General features: G+C 46.8%; 1 protein-coding gene and 1 pseudogene across 5 annotated transcripts in view; one reads left to right on the top strand and one right to left on the bottom strand.

Moving 5' to 3' along the window:
* Window positions 1-9,759, top strand: part of LOC136406731 (CMRF35-like molecule 1) — a 172,098-nt gene extending 162,339 nt beyond the window's left edge. Inside the window, exons 1-3 of one of the 5 annotated variants that reach the window (XR_010751692.1) lie at window positions 5,381-5,482; window positions 5,610-5,948; window positions 9,273-9,406. Coding sequence is in view for 2 of the 5 variants with exons in the window: in XM_066386822.1 (XP_066242919.1) it covers window positions 5,610-5,948; window positions 9,273-9,451 (518 nt within the window). In the remaining 3 variants the exon portion in view is untranslated. Of the gene's footprint in view, window positions 1-5,380; window positions 5,483-5,609; window positions 5,949-9,272 lie in introns of those variants that run through there. The other 4 variants (XR_010751693.1, XR_010751691.1, XM_066386822.1 and 1 more) reach the window with 4 other exon arrangements.
* Window positions 9,760-12,563: 2,804 nt separating this feature from the next.
* LOC136406609 (cancer-related nucleoside-triphosphatase homolog pseudogene) lies at window positions 12,564-12,904 on the bottom strand (annotated as a pseudogene).
* Window positions 12,905-24,980: the final 12,076 nt, after the last annotated feature.

Below are 24,980 nucleotides of genomic sequence, written 5' to 3'. Positions count from 1 at the left end.
GGGCTAACATCCAGTTGTTGACAAAGTTTATTCTTCCTGGAGACTTTTTGTTGCCTTTCCTGCTTTTAGAAGCCTTCCTACAGCCTGACCTGTGGTGGCACAGTAGATAAAGCACTGACCTGGAATGCTGAGATCTCTGGTTCAAAACCCTGGGCTTGCCTGGTCAAGGCATGTATGGGAGTTGATGCTTCCTGCTCCTCCCCCCTTATGTCTCCCTTCTCTCTCTCTCTCCTGTCTAAAATAAATAAATAAATAAAGTCTTTAAAAAAAAGACTTTCTGCATTTAGTATTTTATTATTATTATTATTGCTGTGTCCAAGTGTTACATTTGTCTATAGTCAAATTTATTGACTTCCTGTGTGGTGTCTTCCATAAATTTTCAGTTTAGAATGTTCTCTCTTTCATTCAGAAATTTTATAAAGATTCCCTTCTAATTTCTTCTAGTTTAAAACTGATTTGCTATATTTTGCTGACCTCCTTCCTCTCCCTGAATTTATCTGATGGAGCAGGCAGAGAAGTTACTGCATCCAGCAACGTTTATATCCTAACCCATCCCTTCCCCTCTCATCGTTTTAATCTTCTGTGGTTTATGGGAGCTTCTTAAATACACTAGGTTGTTTTAGGCTGTGGACTCTGTTCTGTTGATGTTTATCTATTCTTGCTAGATTTCTAAGCTGGTTTTTTCATTATGGCCAGATTCTGTTTTAAAATCTGGCAGGACAGGTCCTTCCTTATTACTCATCTTTATTTTATTAAAAATTCTCATCTGTTTGTTTATTCAAATAATCTGTAGATTATATAAATATATATGTTATATATGAATTATATGTTATATATATGATTATATGTTATATATGAATTATATGTGTAGCTGTTATATATATGATTAAAAATACCTTCCTAGTTTTGTCTTTGATAGAGTTAAATCTATATATTTATTGGGAAACAAGAAATCTTGTCGTATATGTAACCAATAAAAATGAGTCAGGGCACACATTTAAAACGGGTAATTAGAACAGCTATGGACATTTTAATTGTAAAAGGCTATTTTATAATTGCAGAACTCCATGTTCTGTTAAATAGATACCTTTCTGGAAAACACCAAGCAAAAGAATAGACTTGATTCAAGAACAATTAAAAAATTAAATAGGTCTGACCTGTAGTGGCGCAGTGGATAAAGCATCGACCTGGAATGCTGAGTTTGCTGGTTCAATACCCTGGGCTTGCCTAGTCAAGGCACATATGGGAGTTGATGCTTCCTGCTACTCCCCCCTTCTCTCTCTCTCTCTCTCTCCCACCCCCCCTGTCAAAAGATGAATAAATAAAATCTTAAAAGAAAAACTTGAGTAGGTCAGTATTCATGGAGAAAAAAAATTTTCTTTTAATTTTATTTTAGTGAGAAGAGCAGGGGCAAAGAGACAGACTCCCGCAAGTGCCCCCACCAGGATCCACCCGGCAAGCCTGCTAAGGGGCGATGCTCTGCCCATGTGGGGCCATTGCTCCATTGCTCGGAAAATGAAGCCATTTTTTTAGAACCCGAGGCAGAGGCCACAGAGCTATACTCAGTGCCTGAGGCCAACTTTGCTTGAATCAATTTAGCCATGACTATGGAAAGGGAAGAGAAAGAGAGAGAGAGAGAGAGATGAGAAGGGGGAGGGGTGGAGAAGCAGATGGTCACTTCTCCTGTGTTCCCTGACTGGGAATCGAATCCAGGACTTCCACACACGTGGGGCCAATGCTCTACCACTAAGCCAACCATCCAGGGCATGAAAATAAGTTTTTAAGTAAGCAAAGAATTTGCCAGATAGTTTTGTACATAACTTCTTAGCATTCTATAGGAACAAAATTTTCTTTGCTGTATTATGTTCTGATCTCAGAGCATAAAAGTGACGGAAATCTGTCAGATAAATTCTGTGAAATGAGCACATCTCTAATATCAAACCTTGACAGAGCACAAAAAAACCCACAAGAGCCCTCCTTTTGAATGGACACCTGGAGCTGGGCCCTGATGCACTCCAGCAGCACACGGGGGCTCCAGGTCCAAATGTACACTGGGTCCCAGGTCCAGCGGCACAAGGGGTCCTAGGTCCAGTCACATATGTGGTTCCAGGTCCAGTGGCACCAGGGATGGCATGGCCAGTGTTGTGTTTGTTGCTGTTGCTTCTAATTAAACCAGTGTTTTCTTTTTTAAATTTTTATTTATTTTTAAAATGTATTTATTTTTTTAATTACAGCTGATATTCAATGTTATTTTGTGTTAGTTTCAGGCAGACAGCATAGTGGTTAGACAACCATAAACTTTGAGAAGTGTTCCCAACAATATTTCTAGTACCCACCTAGCACTGTCCATAGTTTTTACAGTATTAGTGACTATGTTCCCTGTGCTGTGCTTTGCATCCCCACGATTTATTCTCTAACTACCAATCTGTCCTTCTCAATCCCTTCATCATTTCCACCTGGTCCCAACCCCCTCCCCTCTGGTAACCACCAGTCTTTTTCTGTGCATATGAGTCTTTCTGTTTTGTTTGTTTACATTGTCCTTTAGATGCCACATATAAATGATATTATATGGCATTTGTCTTTCTCTTGCTGAATTATTTCACTTAGCACAATACCTTCTAGATCCATCCATGCTGTTGCAAATGGTAAGATTTAATTCTTTTTTATGTCTGAGTAATATTTCATTGTATATATGTAACAAAGCTTTTTTATACACATGTCTATTGATGGGCATTAGGTTGATTCCATAACTTAGCTATTGTAAATAATATTGCAATGAACATAAGAGTGCCTATATTGTTTCAAGTTAAAGTGTTGTATTTTTTCAAATATACACCCAGAAGTGGAACTGCTGGGTCATAAGGCAGTTCCATTTTTAATTTCTTGAGGACCTTCAATACTTTTTTCCATAGTGGGTGCACCCATCTGCATTTCCACCAAGGATCCACGAAGGTTCCCTTTTCTTCAAATCCTCACCAATACCTGCTACTTGTTGATTTACTAATGATAGCCATTCTGACATGTGGTTTTAATTACGTTTATCTAATGATTAACAATGTTGATCATCATTTTCATTTGTCTATTGGAAATCACTGTGTCCTCTTTGGAGAAGTGTCTATTTTTTATAATTATTTTTTTTGAGAGAGAGACAGAAAAGGAGAGAGAGAGAGAGAGAGAGAGAGCAAAGAAAAGAGAGAGAGAGGGAATATCAACTTAGTGTTGTTCCACTTAGTTGTGCCCTTGATTTCTTCTCATATGTGCCGTGATCAGGCTCAACCCAGCAGCCTCAGGGGTTAAGCTGGTGCCCTAGGGATAAAGCTGGTGACCCCAGGCTCAAGCTGGCTACCCCAGGACCTAACGGGTGTCCTCAGAGTCTAGGATAATGCACTGTGCCACCAGCCAGGGGCCTTTGTTCATTTTTAAATTGGAATTTTATTTATTTATTTATTTATTTTTTTGTGGTGAGTTGTATGAGTTCTTCATAAAGTTTGGTTTTTAAATTCTTATCAGATGTTCATTGGCAAATATGTTCTCCCATTTAGTGGGTTGTCTTTTCATTTTATTGATGGTTTCCTTTGCTGGGCAAAAACTTTTTAGTTTGGCCCTAGCTAGTTGGCTCAGGGGTAAAGCATTGGCCTGGCCTGTGGAAGTTCTAGGTTCTATTCCCTGCCAGAGCACAAAGGAGAAGTGCCCATCTACTTCTCCACCCTTCCCCTTCTCCTTTCTCTCTGTCTCTCTCTCTCCCTCCCACAGCCAGGGCTTCATGGGAGCAAAGTTGGCCTGGGTGCTGAGGATGGCTCCATGCCACTGCCTCAGGTGCTAGAATGGCTCTGGTTGCAGCAGAGCAATGGCCCAGATGGGCAGAGCATCACCCACTGGTGGGCATGCCAGGTGAATCCTGGTTGGGCACATGAGGGAGTCTGTCTGCCTGCCGCCCCCATGCTTCAAACTTTGGAAAAATACAAAAAAATACAAAACACAGCTTTTTGGTTTGATGTAGTTCCATTTGTTTATTTTTTATTTTTCCCTTGCCCAAGGAGATAAATCTGAAAAAATATTGCTGTGAGATATGTTAGAGATTTCACTGCCACTGTTTTCTTCTACAGGTTTTATGGTTTTGAGTCTTACATATAAGTCTTCAGTTCATTTTGACTTTATTCTTATATATAGTGAAGCCAGTGGCTTAGAATTGAGAGGTGCCTCACAAAAATCTAGATTTCTCCTACTCCAGAAAAATGAAAAGACCTGAAACCACAGGCTGCCACTTACACAGGGACAGTGGGCTGGTGCAGAAGCGGAGCTATGTCTCTGCAAGGGTGACAGGCTCTGCAGATTGCCGAGGGCCTCACCGCTTCCCAGGGTCTGTCAGTGAGGCCCGGTGACAGTTGTCATTTTTCATTGTGCTTGAAGGGTTATTTCTCGTATAATAAACGTTTCTCTATATCATGAATCTTTCAAAGATGACACAATAAAAGAAAGCACCAGAAGACACATATGATAAGAAAATGCTGCTTACTCAATGACACCTGCCTTCCTGCAAAGCAACGGTAGTCAGGACAGTGTGGATTGGCCTAACGATAGACACATGGATCAAGGGAAGAGAAAGAAAAATCCATAATTAACTCACATATTGACATTATTATTATTATTATTATTATTATTATTATTATTATTGAGAGGCAGGTGACAGAGAAACAGACTCCTGCATGTGCCCTGACAGGGATCCACCTGACAAGTCCACTAGAGAGGTTGCTTGGCAACCAAGCTATTTAGCTCTTAAGGTGAGGTCATGGAGCCATCCTCAGCACCCAGTGCCAACTTGCTCAAACCGTTCGAGCCATGGCTATTGGAGAGTAAGAGAGAAAAAGAAAAGAAGGGAGGGGTGGAGAAGCAGATGGTCGCTTCTCCTCTGTGTCCTGACTGGGAATCGAACCCGGGACTTCTACATGCCAGGCCAATGTTCTACTGCTGAGCCAGCTGGCCAGGGTGTCACATACTGACATTTTGACAAGGAAATCGAAACTAGTCAATGGAAAAAACAGGATCTGTGCAGCGTGGGTTGTATAGCTGGCATCAGTGTTTCCGTCAGTGTCAAAGGCTCTCCAGCCAGGGTGTTTACTATGGAACCACTAGAACCATTAGAACCATCAGGAACAGCCTAGCACAGCCAGGAGAGGTGGTGCTTCAGGCAGACCTCCTGAGGTCATCAGCACAGGTCAGGCAGCACTCACACTCCTGTGAAATGTGCCTTCCACTCTTTCCTCCTAGAACCAGTGTCACACAGAGATGTTGCAAGAGGATGTTGTTGGAAACACGAAGGTTTATGGGCCACAGGGAGGGGCAGGAAGGGAGTTGCCAGAAGCTGTTACTGCTCGGTGTCCTCACTGGTTCTTGTGAGATTTGTAGCTGTTCCCTTAGGAGATCTTCGTGGTGGCTCTGACCCAGTGGGCATTTGAAGGACAAAAGGTCTGTGCTGTGGAAGGTGTGTTCCTACCTCGACTCTGTTCCACGCATCAGGCCCTTGGACTGATTGGAGCGCTCACAGTGCAGGAGGCTGTGGCCCTGCCCTCGGGGTGGGGGTGAGAGGTACATGAACTTGTGTTTTCCAGGCTCATCATACGAAATCACGGGTCCAGAAGAAGTGAATGGTCTGGAACAGAGCTCGCTGACCGTGCAGTGTCACTATGACCCAGGGTGGGAGACCTACAGGAAGTGGTGGTGTCGAGGAGCTGATTGGAGTAACTGCGAGATTATTGTTATAACCACTGGAACAGAGGGGGCAATGAAGAAGGACCGTGTGTCCATCAGGGACGATCAGAGAAGCCACGTGATCACTGTCACCATGGAGAAGCTGAGGCGAGAGGATACAGGCGTCTACTGGTGTGGGATTGAGAGAGCCGGAATTACTGCTGACCATGGGATCCAAGTAAAAGTGACAGTTGATACAGGTAAGAGTATTGTGTGTGTGTGAGGGGGTGGGGGGCTGTGTCTCTTCAGGGTCTGCTCTGTCCTGGTCCCTGTTGTCCCTTCTCTAATAACTGTACTCACTCAGAGTGATCTGTCACAGCGGGTGGTTGAGTCCTGAGGTCTCATGGAACCCTGAATGATCATGGAGTTGGGAGGGGCAGGGCTTCTCTTAGATGTCCTTGAGTTCCCAGGGCCTCCTCCAGGATGGGACTAATCCTTTCTGGACACACTTACTTTCTCTAAACAGCCCAGTTTTTAAATCTATTGCCCATAGAAATCACAGTGGTGGTCTCAATTTTAGGCCATGGCTGAGGAGACCTACCATATGACCCAGAGATCTCAATTCCTGCCAATGCTTTCCTGGGACCTTGGTGCCAAGATGTCTCTGCTACTCATGGAGTTTGGGGCTGGGACTTTGTAGCAGCTGTTCTCATCTGTTGTTCCATATCCCACCTCAGGGGTAAAGAGGACCAGCACAGTCAGCTGGGGTTACCTCTTGAGCTCTGGAAAGCTCTCCACGTCAAAGGACTATCTAATTATATCAAATTCTTTCTTCTTTGTCTATTCAAATAATCATATGATTATTCTTTTTTCACTTTGTTAATGTGGTATATTCATTACACTTATTGATTTGGTAAAGGTCAAACAATTTTGTATTTTTGGCATAAACCAAACCTGCTGAGAGTATTATCCTTTTTATATATCTCTGGACTCAGCTTGCTGAGTTTTTCTTTTAGACTTCCGTGGTTTTGTTCATGGGTGATACTTGTGTTAAGTTAAAGCTGTAGCTGGCCAGTCCACTGGTAAAAGGGAAAGCCTCCTTTCAGCTTCTCTTGGCAACTGGCATGTTGGTATAAACCCCTGACTAGGTCTGACCTGGAGAGAACTCCAGGTCTGGACTGCCTTATCTTGTATGAGATAGCTGACAGGCTAGAGCCCTTCCGAGGTTTATGGGTACTGGGTGGGTCCTGGGTCGGTACTGGGGAGAGCTAAACTGAAAACACAGGCCTGGTTATATTCCAAAAAGATTGTTTATTTAAAATGCATGGGTGCAAGTGTGCTGAGATGGACTCAAATGCCATGTCGGCCCCAGGAAGGGTTGGAGTAGGGTATTTATAGTTTAGTCAGGGGTCTTTGAAAAAGCGGCTGACGTCACTGCCTCTATAGCAGGGGTAGAAACCTTTTTGGCTGAGAAAGCCATGAACGCCACATATTTTAAAATGTAATTCTGTGAGAGTAATACAACGACCCGTGTACATTAGGCATTATCCAATAAAAATTTGGTGTTGTCCCGGAGGACAGCTGTGATTGGCTCTAGCCACCCGCAACCGTGAACATGAGTGGTAGGAAATGAATGGATTGTAATACATGAGAATGTTTTATATTTTAAACGTTATTATTTATATTATTAAAGATTTGTCTGTGAGCCCGATACAGCCATCAGAAGAGCCATAGTTGTCTCGTGAGCCATAGGTTCCTGACCCCTGCTCTATAGGTACAAAGTAGTATATATTTTTGTACGTGGATTGAAGAGGCGCCACAGTTTCTCCAAATGGTTTATCTCCGGGCTCAACTGTCTAAAGGAGGCCTGTGCTAGTTCACAAGGTCCCAGGCTGGCCTGGCAGTCTGAGGCTTCAAGCAGGCCAGTCCCTCCTCTCTCCTCCCACTGGTTTTCACTGCTCTTGGAATGGGACGGGGGAGGGGGGGCTGGGGGAAGAGGTTGGGTTGGGCCGTACTGGTCCTTGGGCCATTTGGTACCAGTCTGCAGAGAAAGAATAAATAACTTACATTATTTTCATTCTATTATATTTAAGTCTGAATGATGTTTTATTTTTTAAAAATGACCAGATTCCCTCTGTTACGTCCATCTAAGACTCACTCTTGACGCTTGTTCGGTCACGTGATACATTTATCTGTCCCATCTTAAAGGCCGGTCAGTGAAAATATTTTCTGACATTAAACCTGTCCGTGGCCCAAAAACGGTTGGGGACCACTGCCTTAGAAGACTGCTTATCAGGAAATAGTGCCCAACATGGGGACTGTAGCTAGGCTTTTATGAACACTTATTGTGATTTAAACTCCTTTAATTTTCAGGTTTCTTTTCTTGACTTTTGCAAAGATAAACTTCTTGTTAGGTTTTAAAATGAAGGCCAGGAAGCCATTAAACAAGAGAACAGCAAGCCAATAACTATAACCTCACAGTTGGGTTGGGGGGGGGGGATGTACTGTACTGAGTCTGGCTAAGAAATTAGGTGAACGGAATTTTAGTTTTAAAGAGAGCTCCAGTTTAAAAGTCACCCTGAATTCAAGCCTTACACTTGTCCATACATTTCCTTCTTGCTTTGCCCTTGACAGATTTTGGCATCAGGGTTGTGCTAGTCTCACTCATTGGACTTGGGAGTTGCATCTTCTTTATGTTATAAAAAAAAATTTATTTTTAAATTTAAGTGAGAGGAGAGGAGGTAGAGAGACAGACTCCTCCTGTATGTACCTTGACTGGGAACCACCCAGCAACCCCAATCTAGGGCCGATGCTCTGCCCATTTGAAGCTCGACGCTCACAAATGAGCTATTTTTAGCACCTGAAGCAGAGACTTCATGGAGCCATCCTCAGCATCTGGGGCCTACATGCTCAAATCAGTCGAGCTCTGGCTGCAAGAGAGGAAGAGAAAGTGAGAGAGAAGGGAGGAGGGGAGGAGAAGCAGATGGTCACTTCTCCTATGTGCCCAGACTAGGAATTAAACCTGGGACTTCCACATGCCAGGTTAATGCTCTACCACTGAGTCAACTGGCCAGAGCCTCTAAATTTTTTTTTGTATAAATAGACATTCCTTTCTTAAATGTTTAGTAAAATTTTTATCAAAACTGTATCAGCCTGGCATTTTGTTTTTGGGAGGTTTTTAATAATTTTTAATAATAGATTTGATTCATTTAACTTGTGGTAAGATTACTTGTGTTTTGTATTTCTTTTTATGTTCATTTTAGTATTGTTCCTAGGAATTTGTTATTCCATCTTGAATTTCAACTTCATTGATATAATATCCTTTTATTATCTTTTCCACTTATTATCTTATGTCCTTTTATCTGTTTAATATGTGCAGGGTCTGTAATGATGTCCCCTTTCCACTCCCAACATGGATTATTTAATTGTCTCTCTATCACAAGTATTTTGCTTGGGCTTTTTTATTTCTTTTTTTTTTTAAACACTTGTTGGCTTTGTTGATTTTCTCTATATTTACTTTCTACTTCACTTAATTTTGTTATTTTCTACATTATTTCCTTTCTTCTACTTTCTTCTTGAGCAAGTGGCTGCACGGTGTCACTATGGTCCGAGGTGGGAGGCCTACATGAAGCAGTGGTGCGGAGAAGCTGATGAGAGTAGCTGCACCATCCTTGTTCAGACCACTGGATCAAAGCAGGCAAAGAAGAACCGTGCGTACATCGATCAGGAGAAACGCACGTTCACTGTGACCCTGCAGAATTAGAAAACCAAGTCTGTTCCAAAGAGTTGCTGCTTGGAGGTTTTACCGTATGACAACCCTGCTCACACCCAGAGTCTGGCCATTTAGATCGACTTGACCTAAGGCCCACTTCCATAACGTCCTGTTTATTTTTCCCAGGGCACCTTTTAAAATAACCACATAAGTAAAACCCATAAAAAGTTAAAGACCTTCACCCTCACCACCTTATAAGTATAGGTGCTTGCGACCCTGCTCTGTCTCCTGCTCCCTTGTGACCTGGGACGGAGGATTGCTGCTTCTTCACCACCCGCATTCGCAGATCTGTAAACAATAAATCCTGTGACTCTACCTCCTTTGTGTGGACATATTGAAACTCTTTAGCTTTCACTTCTCCAGAGTGGGAGCTGGGCTGCTGAGGGAGCTCCCTGCTGCCCCGTGTGGGTGGCCTGTGCCTCCTCCTTCAGCAGGATGCAATCTGCACAGTCTTAACTCAGTATACCAGCTCTGCTTCTCCATACACCATGTCAGAGCTCGGACTGACTGAAGCAAACACTTACAGGTGTGGGATTGACAGAACTGCAGCTCACCCTAGGGTCCAAGGTAAAGTGACCAGTGGTCCAGGTAAGCGCTCTTCCCTGTGTACCCTGAGGTCACTGTGGTGGGGAATAAAGGATTCAGGGTCCCTTCTCTTTCCTGGAACAATGAACCCGAGAGCATGTGTATGAAAAGGAGGAGTATGTGCGCAGGCATATGTGTGGAAGATCAAAAGAAGATTACTGTCTTAGCTTCTCAGAGCAGGAGACTCTCAGCTTGATTTGTAGGGTGGAAAGACAATGTACTTACCCTGGGCATTGGTGGCACCAGCTCTGCCCTCCTCGGCACAGGACAAGTCTGACCGTCACACAGCAGTGGAGACTCCCATGGAATCTCTGGGGCTGTATGAGACTCTTTGGCACTTTCAAAGGGAAAGTCACTCCTAAATCCTAACTCACCAGGTATGGAGGGAGACACGGGACACCTGGACAGAAAGCCCCGAGTCTCCCAGATTCCTGCTTAACACAGCAGGAGCTGCTCCTCCCTGAGCCCCCTGACTTTGGCTCCACACTCATCTCTGACTAGGGGTGAGTGACCTTGAACTGATTACTGTATTAGGTTTTGCAGAAAGGAGAGAAACCAGTTGTGTTCTACTTCGGGGAACTTCATGCTCCTCCTGTACCTGAGACTTACAGGGGGACTCTAGACTCACGTCCTTGCTTGAGAAGCTTCAGAGATATTTACGAGCTGTGTGAGGTCTCAACTGACTGAGGGAGAAAATAAGAAGGAACCCAGGAGGGAGGTCCAGATATGTGGAGGAGTGTTGAGGATGATGGGGGAGGGGAACCAACGGTCATAAGGTTGAGGGTCTGTCACAGAGCTTACAGATGAATAAGGATAAACAAGGGAACATAAAGACCCTCAGGGACCGGTGTCAATCCATGGGACAAAGGGTCAGGGCAAATCTAAGCCCCTACTAGATGTGGCATCTGAAGCTTTCCAAGATGTGACATTAGATCTGACACTTGAAAGCTGAGGACGGTTTTAGCAGGCAGCGAAGAAGGTGGGGTGAGCTCTCTGGGCAAGAATATAGCAGAAGTCAAAGCAAACAAAGAAACACCCAACAAACCAAGAAAGCAAAAATGTGGCCAGGCTGCAATGAGGGGAAGGGGAAAGCAGGAGGGAGGTGTAGGAGGAAGGGCCTGGCCCGGGAGATTAGCTCTCAGACGGTACCAGGGACTGAAGGCTTAGCCTATGAGCAGGATGACTGTCCCCTCCAAAGGGGTTGCCCTGGCTCGGGTCCCAGGCCTGTCCTCAATAGGTTATTAGAGCCCATGACCTGGGCAGAGGTAGAGCTGGGAGGCAGCTCATTTCTGTCATTATGTCCCACCCTCAGGAACCTGCTCAGCAGCATCCACTTTCACTCCAGCCTCCCTGGAGGTACCCTGCTCCTGAGCATGCTCGGTGCTGTCCTCTGGGTGAACAGGCCTCAGAGGAGCTCTGGGGGGAAGCACACTCAGCCCCACTTTGAGAAGCACTAGCCCCCATGTTCATCAATGTCTTCTCTGAAAGAAAGAACCTCAAACAGAAGAAAAACAACTTTTATTATGAAGTGACCGTGGTCAGCAAGGCCTGTGGTTCTAGAGGCAGCGTAGTCCCCACTCAGGGAACAATATCCCAATCCCTGGGAACCCACAGCTGTGATGCCTGGGTCTCTAGGACTCGCTCTGGTGTCATCTTCTCTGCACAACCCCTGTTCTTCCTCTGTCCGGAGGCCGCAGTGCAGCAGGAAATACAAACAGAAATGCAGGAGGAAAGACCCTTCCTCTGGGGCCCAAGTCGTTGGAGGCCGTTTCTGACCTGGGGCCGCTGAGCCCGCAGCCCCGGTAATGGACTGGTTTGCAGCAAGTGGTTCCGGGCCCCCGCCAGTAATGGGTTTCCCCTGTCTTCCGAATCATGGAAGAGAATGCAAAAACACAAAACTAAATACCCTCAAAGGGCAGAAAAAGAAATCACAAATATGGATATATAGTTTCCCATTACTTTTTATTTTATGATGTAACAAGCAAATAAACATTAGAGATGAGTGGTTGTAGGGCCTGAAATGGTTTTCTTCTGAAATAATAATTTTTACATATCCAATGACTGATACCACTCCAAGCTGCAGGAGACTGCACCAACCCCTGGGGAGTGATCAGTGTTCCCGACAGGCAGGGCTGACGGGGTGGTGAACTCCTGTCTCTCTTCCCCAAATGCATTTTTGAACTTTCATAGAGTCAAATTCTACCTGGTGCTCCAAGAACCTTTGCTCATTTCATAATTTACCCAAATCGTCCACAGACTGCGGGGAAAATACTCAAAAATCTCTCGGCATGAATAAGCCACAATGAATGAAAGTGCTGTCCAGTCTCTCCAGCCTTAAGGCCAATTCGATGTTTTACACATTTTTTGGAAAACAGCTGTCAGGCTTCCATGGAGCAGCCCGCGAGGTCTCAGAAACCCGAAGGCCTGGACTCGGCTGGCCGGGTGCTAAAATCAGGTAATCCTGGACAGGAACATTTCCTCACGTGCGGAAAAGTAGAGACACCATCACCTTTACTTCTTAACACTGTACACATGTCACAATGTCCAGAGAAAGGTGGTTTCTGTTTTCCTTGGCGACATGACTCAAGACCGCAATTATCCACCGCTCAAGGATGTCTGATTCACCACATACTGTGGACTCCACATTCTCCTTTAAGGGCAGAGGCCACGACCCACTCTAGACAAAGGTCCCTGCAGGCCAGATGACCTGACCTGTTGTCCTGTTCCTCTCCCTCCCTGCCTGACTTCTTGCAAATCCCCCCATGGTCACACCAGAGGACTTTAGAACCTCACTGGCTTTCTGGATGAAAGTTGCTTTTCCAGTTTCTGGGAGCCCTCCAGAAACATGTGCAGGGCCATACAGAGGGCCAGACTGGGAGTTAGAGATATTAGGACCGGTAGGGGTCACAGTCTAAGTACCGCACACCTTGAGTCAAAGGCTTCCCTCTGCCTGCCAGCAGCTGGAAATACATTTCTTATGATGGGATGACAGAATTGATTCTGAGAGGGAGAAAAAGAGGGAACAGGTGGTAGAGAAGGAGGGAGAGAACCTCTAAAGGAAGAGAACAGGTGAGGAAATGTCACTTAGGAGGTCCTTAGAATAAGCAGTGTCCCTGGCGCAGGGAGTTTGCCAAGAGTACATAACTGAGAAATATTCAAAGATTTGGGGAAGAAAACATCTGGGATAAAATGAGGCTGAAGGGGAAAGATGTCTGTTTCTGAGTGACTGAGGACCTGGGAAAAAGCTGTCCTGAGGGAGGAATGGGGGTCAGGCTCAGGGAGGGACAATGGCCCAGAGCAGGATGGGGGTCTGAGATGCCCCGCAGTGAGGCTGCCTGGAGAGAGGTTGAGAATGCGGCTGTTTCTCCAGCCAGGCTGGGTGCCAGCCCTGAGCGCTGCGTCCTACCTAATGTGCCAATCCAGCATGTCTCCATCACCCCCTGGCACCTGGCTCTCAGCTCCCCTCCGCCGCCATGCTGCACGTCCTGCCCTGTGCTGAGGGCAGTCCCCACTCAGCCCGTCACACCCGGGTAGGGCTTCCCCAAATCACTGAAGACAAACACATCAGTCACACACTTGTTAGGATGACACAGCTTGTCTCCGCCTAAATAAATTTAGGAAGTAAATAAAGACAGAAAACTAAGGGATGTAAATAATAGAACCAAAACTCAATGATTTTGACAAATCCTAGGCAGGTTGTCTCTGGGCTCTCTTCAAGCCCCTGGAGGATGCTGGCATTTAATGGTCACCAGGGAGAGACCTGGGCAGGCAGGACCATGTGGCTGCTCCTGCCGCTGCTTCTTCTCATCATCCCAGGTGAGTGGAGCTCGGGCTTTAGGAGCTGGAGTGACTGAGGCTGCGCAGTGGAGAGAGGGTCTGTCCTGGGGGAATGGGACACATTAGGGTCAATGGCAGGTCTGGTTCATCATCCAGTCATATTATTTATTTATTTATTTTATATTTTTTTATTAAATGAGAGGTGGGGATTTAGAGAGACTCTTGCATTTGCCCCTGCTGGGACCTCTGAACAAGCTCCTTACCAGGTGATGCTCTACACATCAGGGGCTACTGCCCCATTGCTCAGTACCAGAACTAGTATTAGTACCAGAGGCAATGCCATGAAGCTATACTCAGTGCCCAAGGCCAACATGCTTCAGAAATTCGAACCATGGCTACAGGAGGAAAAGGGAGATAGAGAAAGAGAAGAAGGAGGGAAAGGTATAGAAAAGCAGATGGTTGCTTCTCCTGTGTGCACTGACCAAGAATCAAACCCGATGCTCTACTGCTGAGCCAACCGGCCAGGAATCAGACACATTTTCTTGAAATGGAAATCAAGTTTCTTCATCTCACATGTTCTCTCTCAGCTGCTGGGAAACAAACAATTAACCCCACCCAAGAGAAATGCCCCCCCCCCCCCTTTTAGGACAGTGTCTCTTCCCCCTCCCACCCCAGCTGTGCTACATAAACAGATGACGAACTAAGGAGTGGATCCTACAGAGAACTCTTCACGAGCACAGATGCTCAGGTTACAGCTCAGACCCAGCTTCTGAGGTGAGCTCGGGGGTCTGAGTTGTTTCTAAGCTTCTAAGGTGAGCTCGGGGGTCTGAGCTGTTTCTTAGCTTCTGAGGTGAGCTCGGGGGTTGAGCTGTTTCTAAGCCTCCACCGCTGGTGCTGACTTGAAGCTAGAGCTGAGAGCTGTCCACTAAAGTGCTCAGAGTCCAGTGAGGACACAGGCAGCAAAGACAGGGTGGGTGGGCTCTAGAGACTGTTGGCCCCCCACTTGTTGGCCGGCCTCAGTTTTTGTTCCGGACAATCCAAAGAACAGACTGTTGTCCAGTGTGGTCAGTGCAAAAATGAGGACATGTGGAGTACTCTCACAGGGAGGGAAGAACAGAAGTTACAAGATGCCTATTTCTGGGTGAATGTCAGGTCCCTGGGAAACAGCTGGCACTTGATGCTCTGCGAAAACAGAATCTAGGGAGGCAGGACCACATGGCTACTCTTCCCAGGTGAGCGACCGAGGAACCAGAACAACAGCACTCTCGGGACTGGATTGCGCTGGGTCTGTCTGCGTCACCATCTCTAGGTCTTAACCTACTCACATCTGCAAAATCCCTTTTGCTGAGTAAGGTAACATGTTCACAGATTCTGAGGACTAGGGGGTTGTCTTGAATAGGACTCTTTTACTCTTTAAGCTATATCCCAAATGTTTGGATTTGTAGTGTTTTTCTTTTCATTCAGTTAAAAGATTTAAATATATTTATTGTAATGGCTTTCTTAAATCATTGGTTAGTTAAGAGTGTATTTTTTAAAAATCTGAGCATGTTAAAAATGTTTTAGAAAGTTTTTGTTATTGGTTTCTAACTTAGTTGAATTGTACTCAGAGAACACACTTGAAGATTTCAATCCTTGGAAACTTTTAGAGACCTGTTTGATGACAATCCCTGTAATGTTCAGTTTTTGTCGATGTTCTTCATGTGCTTTTAAAAACATGTGTGAAATTGTTGGATTCACGTGTTCTAAAGTGCTTCCAGACTCATCTCAGACACTCTTTGCAACACTCACACCTAGTGGTGATTGGCAGCAAATAAATCATCAGAGTCTAGCATTTTTGCGAATGGGTCGGCACTGGTTCATATAGAATTTCTGAGGGATGTCTCACTTATATTACTCCATTTTCTCAGAGTGCCTTCGGGAAGAAGATTACATGGAAAATACAGCACAGGGTAGCATTGTCCGTGAGGGTGTTTGTTGAAGAGGGACCTAGAAAGGCTTGTCAGTTTCTCATCTTTTTCACTGTTGCTTAAGTTTAAGAAAAATCTTACAAGACACAAGAGGTCATAGTGTAGGTGCTTTTATCTTATAAGATAACTTATACTTGGAAGTCAGGAACTGAAATTTATGACAATTTAATGAAGATGTCATCACTGGAGATCATCAGCAGGGGTCAGGCAGCACTCACACTCCTGTGAAATGGGCCCTCCACTCTTTCCTCCCAGGAGACCAGAGTCACACAGAGATGTTGCAAGAGGATGTTGCTGGAAATACAGAGGTTTATGGGCCACAGGGAGGGGGAGGTAGGGAGTTTCCAGAAGCTGTTACTGCTCATTGTCCTCACTGGTTCCTGTGAGATCTACAGCTGTGCCCTTAGGAGATATTCGTGGTGGCTCTGACCCAGTGGACATTTGAAGAACAAAAGGTCTGTGCTGTGGAAGGTGTGTTCCTACCTCGACTCTGTTCCACACATCAGGCCCTTGGACTGATTGGAGCTCTTTACAATGCAGGAGGCTGAGGCCCTGCCCTCGGAGTGGTGGTGGCAGGTACATGAATTTGTGTTTTCCAGGCTCATCATACGAAATTATGGGTCCAGAAGAAGTGAGTGGCCTGGTACGGGGCTCACTGACCATGCAGTGTCGCTATGACCCAGGATGGGAGACCTACAGGAAGTGGTGGTGTCGAGGAGCTGAGTAGAATCGCTGTAGGATCCTTGTTACAACTGCTAGAACAGAGTGGGAGGATAAGAGGGACCATGTGTCCATCAGGGACGACTAGAGAAGCTGCGTGTTTACTGTCACCAAGAAAAAGCTCAGGCAAGAGGATGCAGACATCTACTGGTGTGGAATTGACAGAATCAGAGCTGATGCTAGAATCAAAGTAAAAGTAACCATTGGCCCAGGTAAGAGTACTGTGTGTGTGGCTGTGTCTCTTCAGAGCCTGCTCTGTCATGGTCCCTGTGGTCCCCTCTCCAGTGACTGAACTCACTCAGAGTGATCTGTCACAGCAGGTGGTCGAGTTCTGAGGTCTCATGAAACCCCGACTGGTCACTCGGGGTTGGGAGGGGCAGGGCTTCTCTTAGATTTCCTGTGGCTCCCAGGGCCTCCTCCAGGATGGGGCCAAGGTTTTCTGGACACATTTATTTTTCTCTGTAAAGCCCTGTGTCTGAGTCTTTTTCTCAGAGAGAATGGGTGATATTCCCTGTTTTAGCCTATGGATCAAAGGGACCCTTTTCTGTGGGACCCATAGACCCCAATTTTTGCCAGTGATTTCCGGAGACCTCTGGTTCCTAGGTGTTCCTGTTCTTCGTGGAGTTTGGGGCTAGGACTCATAGCTGCAGTTCCCATCTCTTGTTCCATATCTGACCTCTGGGAGGAGGAGGCCCAGCCCAGTCAGGGTGCTATGGTTCAATTCCTGAGGTCTGTAAAGGATTCCACAGTCAAAGGGTTGCATTTGGTGCCTGAAATTCCATCATGAGCCATTTATGCCTCAGTGCTTAAAGTTGCTCTCATTCTAAGTCCTAGAATTCAGACACCCCGGGGAATATCTTGGTTTGAACAAGCTTATTTGTTCGGCTCAGCTTCTGCTGACCTCACACAGCCAGCACCAGCCCACAGGACATTCATGGTGGGTGAGGGGAACAGACAAAGTCCCCACCTCACCAACAACCTGGAAGCACTGTCATAGCTGCAGAGTGCTGCACGGTCATTGTCTATTGCAGGGTTAGTCGACCTTTTTATACCTACAGCGACTATTGTATCTCTGTTAGTAGTAAAATTTTCTAACCACCCACTGGTTCCACAGCAATGGTGATTTATAAAGTAGGGAAGTAACTTTACTTTATAAAATTTATAAAGCAGAGTTACAGCAAGTTAAAGCATATAATAATAATTACTTACCAAGTACTTTATGTTGGATTTTCGCTAAGTTTGGCAGAATAAATCTTTATAAAACAACTTATTATAGTTAAATCTATCTTTTTATTTATACTTTGGTTGTTCTGCTATCACCCACCATGAAAGCTGGAACGCCCACTAGTGGGTGGTAGGGACCAGGTTGACTACCACTAGTCTATTAGATCTTTTTTTTTTTTTTGTATTTTTCTGAAGCTGGAAACAGGGAGAGACAGTCAGACAGACTCCCGCATGTGCCCGACTGGGATCCACCCAGCACGCCCACCAGGGGGTGATGCTCTGCCCCTCCGGGGCGTCGCTCTGCCGCAACCAGAGCCACTCTAGCGCCTGGGGCAGTGGCCAAGGAGCCATCCCCAGCGCCCGGGCCATCTTTGCTCCAATGGAGCCTTGGCTGCGGGAGGGGAAGAGAGAGACAGAGAGGAGGGGGGGGTGGTGGGGAAGCAAATGGGCGCTTCTCCTGTGTGCCCTGGCCGGGAATTGAACCCGGGTCCCCCGCACGCCATGCCGACGCTCTACCGCTGAGCCAACCAGCCAGGGCTAGTCTATTAGATCTTGACAATGCTCCTGAGAAGGAAATCTCTAATTGTAGAAACTGGCTAACTTGTGCAAAGTAAAGGTTCTTCCTGTTCATTGTGATTTTGTTCAGGGCTGGTCCTGACCTTAGAAGTCACAGATCTTGGGTATGTTAGCACCAGGCAAACCTCCATTCTACTCTTGTCCTTGCTGAGTAAATAAGCTGGGGGTGGCTGCAAAGCCAGTAGCTGCGGCCACCATCACAGCTGCCTGGCCCACGCAGGTTCGCATTTGATTTGGACAGCTGGTAATGAAACAACGGAGCGAAGAACTGGTGGGCCATTACCTTTAATCCTAGCTTGCACCCAGTGGGCAAAAAATACACACAGTGGGAAAACACTTTCCTTCCATTCAGGGCTCCCAAAGCCACTGACTTATCTGAGTTTTCTAGAATCAAGGGTTTCTACCTCAGCAGCCTTATTTACCTCTGTTCCCCATCTCCTTCTCTCTGCCCAAACTGGCCTCTCCTTCAGCTTCCACTGTCTTGGCTGCTTCTCCTCTCCTCCATGTGGCCTTTCTCTGCTCTCCTCCAGCACGGGCTCCCCTGTCCCATATTATAGTATAGAAATCAATACCTTTAATATTGATTAAATATTACAATATACAAACAAGGAAGTCTCTGATACAAAGTCATTTATCTGAGGCATAATGGGATTCCTCATGAGAGTGCACCACCCCACATTATGCAACAGTCAAGTGTGTGAGGAAAAACTTAGTCTTAAAACTAAGCCTTAGCCCTGGCCGGTTGGCTCAGCGGTAGAGCGTCGGCCTGGCGTGTGGGGGACCTGGGTTCGATTCCCAGCCAGGGCACATAGGAGAAGCGCCCATTTGCTTCTCCACCCCCCCCCCTTCCTCTCTGTCTCTCTCTTCCCCTCCCGCAGCCAAGGCTCCATTGGAGCAAAGATGGCCCGGGCGCTGGGGATGGCTCCTTGGCTGCTGCCCCAGGCGCTAGAGTGGCTCTGGTCGTGGCAGAGCGACGCCCCGGAGGGGCAGAGCATCACCCCCTGGTGGGCAGAGCGTCGCCCCTGGTGGGCGTGCCAGGTGGATCCCGGTCGGGCACATGCGGGAGTCTGTCTGACTGTCTCTCCCCATTTCCAGCTTCAGAAAAATACAAAAAAACCCCAAACAAAACAAACAAACAAACAAAAAACTAAGCCTTAGGCTATAATGACCCTGCCTGCTTACAGCCTGTCCCCCACAGCCAATGCAAACTATAAGCGAGCAAACCTATATATCATATTTACAAACTAATTTGACCAACAAAGGCATTGGCCAAAGCCCTGTCTTTTGTCACAAGCATGTTTAGAGTTTAACTGAACCCCAGCTGCCCTTGACCTGAGGCAACACTCGGCCCCTCACCCTCCCAGGGCCTGCTTGATGACCTCTTGGGCCTGTACCCAGACCCAGCTGCTCTGATGCTCTGAACCACCTAGAGGCAAGGGAGTGCTCCAGGCTAAACGCTGCTCCCAAAGGTCTGTGCAAGGCTCCTCAGGCCAGGGCAGCCCATACTTTTCTCAGGCTGAGAGCCACACGCAGGGCTGCTGGTGAGTTAGCAGGCAGAGTAGAATGAAATCTGTTTTATATGCCACGCAACACCTGCAGTGTTGACCACCACTGCCGTTACCTCCAACCCCAACGTCACCTTCACCACCACGTCACCTCTGCCACCAACACAATCACAGTGCCATTCTCCTCAGAAGACACTACAGGCTCCCTGACTGTGACCAGCCACCATTCCAATGACAGATAAGTCGGCTCAGATGCAATTCCTCCCTGTGCCCACTTGTCCAAAATTCTTCCAATGTGGGGACACTTTGTAGTCCCAGGTCCCAGCTAGGATGCCAGGGGCCCTTCCCTCTAGCTCTCAGGTGCACAGTGTCCTTGGCGACCCCCATCCCCTATCCTGCATCCTGCAGCTCAGTGTACTCTGAGGTTTGCTGGTTCATTCATTCGTCCATCCCGCTGTTACTGAGTTAAGTTCTATGTTACTGGCCCTGTGTTGAGCTCTGGTCACATGACATGGAGTGTCCCCCGCGGAGTTCAGAGTGTGGAAGATGGATGAGCAGGCAGTCAGGGCAGAGGGCATAACCAGGGTGTGTGGGCACTGGGGTCATGGGCTCACAAAGAGGCTTGGTCCCAATGCTGGGAGAACAGAAAGGGCCTGGAGAAGTCCCATTTCCCTAGTTATTGTTATGGCAACAACAGTGATACTGAGTGCCTGGTGTCTACAGAGCACCTGGAGCTCATGGAGGCCTTTCCTGTCCATCGCTCTGTTTATGTTTTGACTCTGCCTCCTGAGGAGGGATGGGCAGGTATGCATGTTTCCATCTTACAGGGGAAGAAACTGAGCCTCACTCATGTTTCCTGGAGCCCTGCCCAGCCAGGCAGCTAGAGGGGCTTTCTGGAAGCTGAGAGGCCCCTTTCGTCTCCTCCCTCCACCCTCCTTGGCCTTGTTGTCTCTGTTTCTAGACTTGTTGCGATGGCCTATTGCTGGGCCTTCCCCCGTGTAAAGCCAGAAGCCACGGCCACTATCACAGCTGCCCGGCCCATGCAGGTTCGCATTGGATTCGGACAGTCGGTAAAGAAACAGCGGAGCCAAAATCTGATGGGCCATAGTCTTTAATTCTAGCTTGCACCCGGCGGGCAAGTAAAAATACACACTGGGCTCCAAAACCCGGTCACATTCAGTGCTCACAAAGCCACTGACTTATCCGAGTTTCCTAGAATCAAAGGTTTCTAGCTCACCAGACTTATTCACCTCTGTTCCCCATCTCCTTCCTTATCCCAGATACAAACTCTACACAAACTGGCATCTCACTCAGCACTCCGCCATCATGGCTGCTTCTCCTGGCCTCCTCCACGTGGCCTTTCTCTGCTCTCCTCTGCTCTCTCTTCTAATGATAATCTCAGGAACCAAGAGCGCAAGTTCCTATTCTGCCCCTATTTTATAGTGTAGAAATCCAAACCTTTAATCCAATATATACAATAGGGAAGTCTCTAATACAAAGTCACCTATCTGAGTCAAGATGGGATTGTACCACCCCACATCAAAAAGGGTGGGAAAGGCTTAATCCCAAAACCAAGCCCCAGGCTACAAGGATTATCAACATACATTAATATCACCTGGGTGACGGCCTCACATGGGCAGCGACATTTTTAACAAAGTGAGCATAATACATTTCATCTGCCCAACACCCCGGAATCCCTATGAGACATCTGTATGGCCGGGAGCCACCATCGTGGCCATTCACATGCAGGTTCCCACTGGCTTCAGGAAGACGGTAAAGAAATGGCAGAGTTAGAGGATGGTGGGCCATCCTGTTTATTGGTGTCTCACCAAGACAGGCAAGCCACAAGAGAAGACAAGGGAAAAGCAGAAAACCAGCTTTTCCCATGAAGGGCAAGGGATCAGGGAGGACCCCTGCAATGGTGATAGCAGGAACCAAGAAAGCATGCCCCCCGTCTGCCACCATTTTATATTTTAGAAATCACTACATTGATATTTAATCCAATATACAAATAAGGAAGTCTCTGATACAAAGTCACTTATCTGAGGCATAAATGGGATTCCTCATGAGAGTGCACCACCACCTATCATGCAACAATCCAGGGTGTGGGGAAAGCTTAGTTTCAAAACTAAGCTTTAGGCTATAATAACTTTGCCAGCTTACAGCTTTTCTCCCACACCCAAAGTGAGCAAATATATATGTCATATTTAAAAACTTATTTGACCAACATTCCACCCCTTTTGCTTACTTTACAATCTAAACCACAGGTATCTTCCATGATGGTCACTGTGCAAGGAGTGGGATACATTGCATAAACAGAAACAGTACCAACTACAGCAATAGGATTAACAAATCAAAAGCTATGGGCGAAATGAGAGAGCTGTCAGCGGCACCAAGAGAGGCAAATTTTTTCCCTCTGGCAGAATACAGGTCAGAGTTTTGTCTGCAGACAGCACCATAGCTGGCACCAGAGGCTACCCTGAGCGGGCATACCAAACCTTATTGGCCAATACACCAGCATCTGCTGGTTCTATGTGTAGTAAAATAGGAGAACTCACTATTGGCCATAAAGAAATTATGAAGGTGCCCTTCGTAATGCTGTCCCCCTGAGCACTCAAGGGATAATACACTTCTACCTTAGGTGTCCAGGTACTGGTTGTCCAAGTTGTTAACTGGAAGTCCACTTCTAGCCCCTTTCTCCATGGTACCAACAAAGCCACCCATCTCAGATGGGGGGCCTATACAGTCCAGGACCATGTCCATTGAAGCCATTGGCCTTTAAGAAGGGCTGTTGGGGCAGGCAAGAGCACGTTGCCCTGCTGTCCGAAACCTGGCTTGAGTAAAATGTCCTTGGTGCGTATCTGCAACTGAATGGGGGCAGCTGCCCAATGCAGGAGGGCCTCTACTGGAGCTGGGCTCCCCTATCGAGGGCTCTCATTCAAAATCCGGAGTACTGTCCATAAGCGGCGTGTCCATCCAGTAAGGGAGCTGGTGTCCCCCTCCTGTTGCAGTCACTGCTTTAAGAGCCCATGATTATACCACTCAATGATACCAGCAGCCTGGGAGTGGAAGAGAACATGGTACTTCCAGTTCACCCCCAGCTCTAGTTCAATGATTGCCTCACCATTGAACTAGTGAAGTGAGTACCATTGTCACTTTCAAGGACCAGCGGTCGCCTGTATACAGCACTCAGGCAGTCCAGAGCCTGTATGACTGCCCTCTGGGTTACAAGTGTGGTAAGCAGCAAGCAGACCGGTGGCAGTATCTACACAAGTGACTGCATACTGGTACCCTTCTGACTTTGGTAAGGGTCCAATGATGTCTATCTGTCATCGTGTCAGCGGAACATGACCCCTCTGGATCTGTCCAGGTGACACTAGTGGTTTCCAAGGGTGCTCCTTGGAACATACTGCACATTGCTCACAGGCTGCAAGTACCTCTGCATAGGACACAGGCAAGTTCCAAGCCTTAACTGTAGCCCACATAGTTTTCTGTCTTGCATGGAGCAGGCGCTGGTGGAGCCACTCACTGCGCCATATCACCTGCAGGGGCAGTCTCCAACCATTGCACCCTTGCCAAAGTGTCTGCCTCATCATTCCCAGGATGGGCTAGAGAGGCATGCCCCGTGACATGATATACTGTCACTTGCTTCTGGTGTCCTATTTCCCATAAGTCCTGCCACATGGCCTGACCCCATAGTGAACAGTGCATTACCATCCACTGGTTAATGTGCCAAGTAATAATCCAAAGGGTCAGTCCACGATAGACAGCCCAGCTGTCAGTACAGATCACCAGAGGTGAAGGTTCATTATGTGCAACTAGCCAAACAGCTCTTAATTCTGACCATTGGCTGCTTTGGCCTGTACCCGTGTCCATCCAAATAATCTGTGGCTAGATGGAAGGCTATAGCCATCCATTTGGCAGGTTGGCCCCTGCTGGAACCATCAGTATACCAGGCATCCTTGGGGATGGGCACCTTCCCCTCCTGGTAGGGACTGACTTCAGGTTCTGTCTCCTGAGCCCTGACTCTAAGGTCACATAGGTGACTGGACCCAAGACTTCCTGCAGTTCTGCCCTCAACGGGCTGGTGCTAAGAGCACAGCGTTGTTGCAGGCAGGCACCCCACTTGGCCAGGGTGGACATTTGGGCCATACCACTACGTGATTTGGTCACCCAATCTCTCACCCATCCTGCAATAGGGTATGTTGTCTGACTGTAACTGGCGTTGTGGTTGTAATACTCTCAGTGGCCAGGAGGGCAGCATACACAGCTGCCAGCTGCTTCTCCCCTAATGAGTAACGAATTTCAGCACCTTTCCACAATTGGGACCAAAACCCAATAGGTTGCCGTAAGCGCTCTGTCCGTTGCCACAAGCCCCATCCAAACCCCTCTGAGGTTACATGAACATCCAGCTTACAGGGCCTGGCAGGATCAACACATTCAAGGCCTGTGCCACCTTGATAGCTCTCTTAGCTGTTGCAAATGAACCTTGCACCTGCTCAGTCCAATCCCAATGAATCTCCTTCCAAATAAGATTGTACAAGGGGCATAGTAACTGAGCCAAATGAGGTATAAATGCTCACCAATACCCCAACAAACCTAAGAATTCCTGTAACTGTTTTACCGTAGTGGGCCTGGGGTATTCTTGGATCTTATCTATAACTGCGTCAGAAATAACTTTTTTCTTACCCAACCAGACAACTCCCAAGAATTTAACAGATAACCCAGGTCTTTGTAATTTGTTCTCATTGACTGCCTAGCCACATGCTTTCAAATGGGATAGCTGGGTAGGAACTGCTTGCTACAATTCTGGACGAGAATTACTAGTTAGCATAATATCATCAATGTAATGTTACATGCAAACTGCCTCGGCTGTTTCCATTTAGCCAGGTCAGCAGCCACCATCCCATGGCACAAGGTGGGGCTATGCAGATAGCCCTGGGGTAACACTGTAAAGGTCCATTGTCTCCCTTCCCAACTGAAGGCAAACTGGTCTTGACTCTGCAGCTATATCAATAAAGAAAAAGGCATTGGCCAAGTCTGCCACAAAGTGGTATGTCCCCAACTCATGGCTTAGCCAATCCATCATGTTACCTATCGAGGGAACAGCAGTGTGCAAAGGGGAACAACTTTATTAAGTCCTCTGTAATATATTGATACTGTCAT

The sequence above is a fragment of the Saccopteryx leptura genome, chromosome 5, assembly GCF_036850995.1.
Source record: "Saccopteryx leptura isolate mSacLep1 chromosome 5, mSacLep1_pri_phased_curated, whole genome shotgun sequence".
NCBI classification, from domain to species: domain Eukaryota; kingdom Metazoa; phylum Chordata; class Mammalia; order Chiroptera; family Emballonuridae; genus Saccopteryx; species Saccopteryx leptura.
The sequence above is the reverse complement of the archived record's forward strand: the minus strand, read 5'-3'. Positions and strand labels throughout refer to the sequence as shown.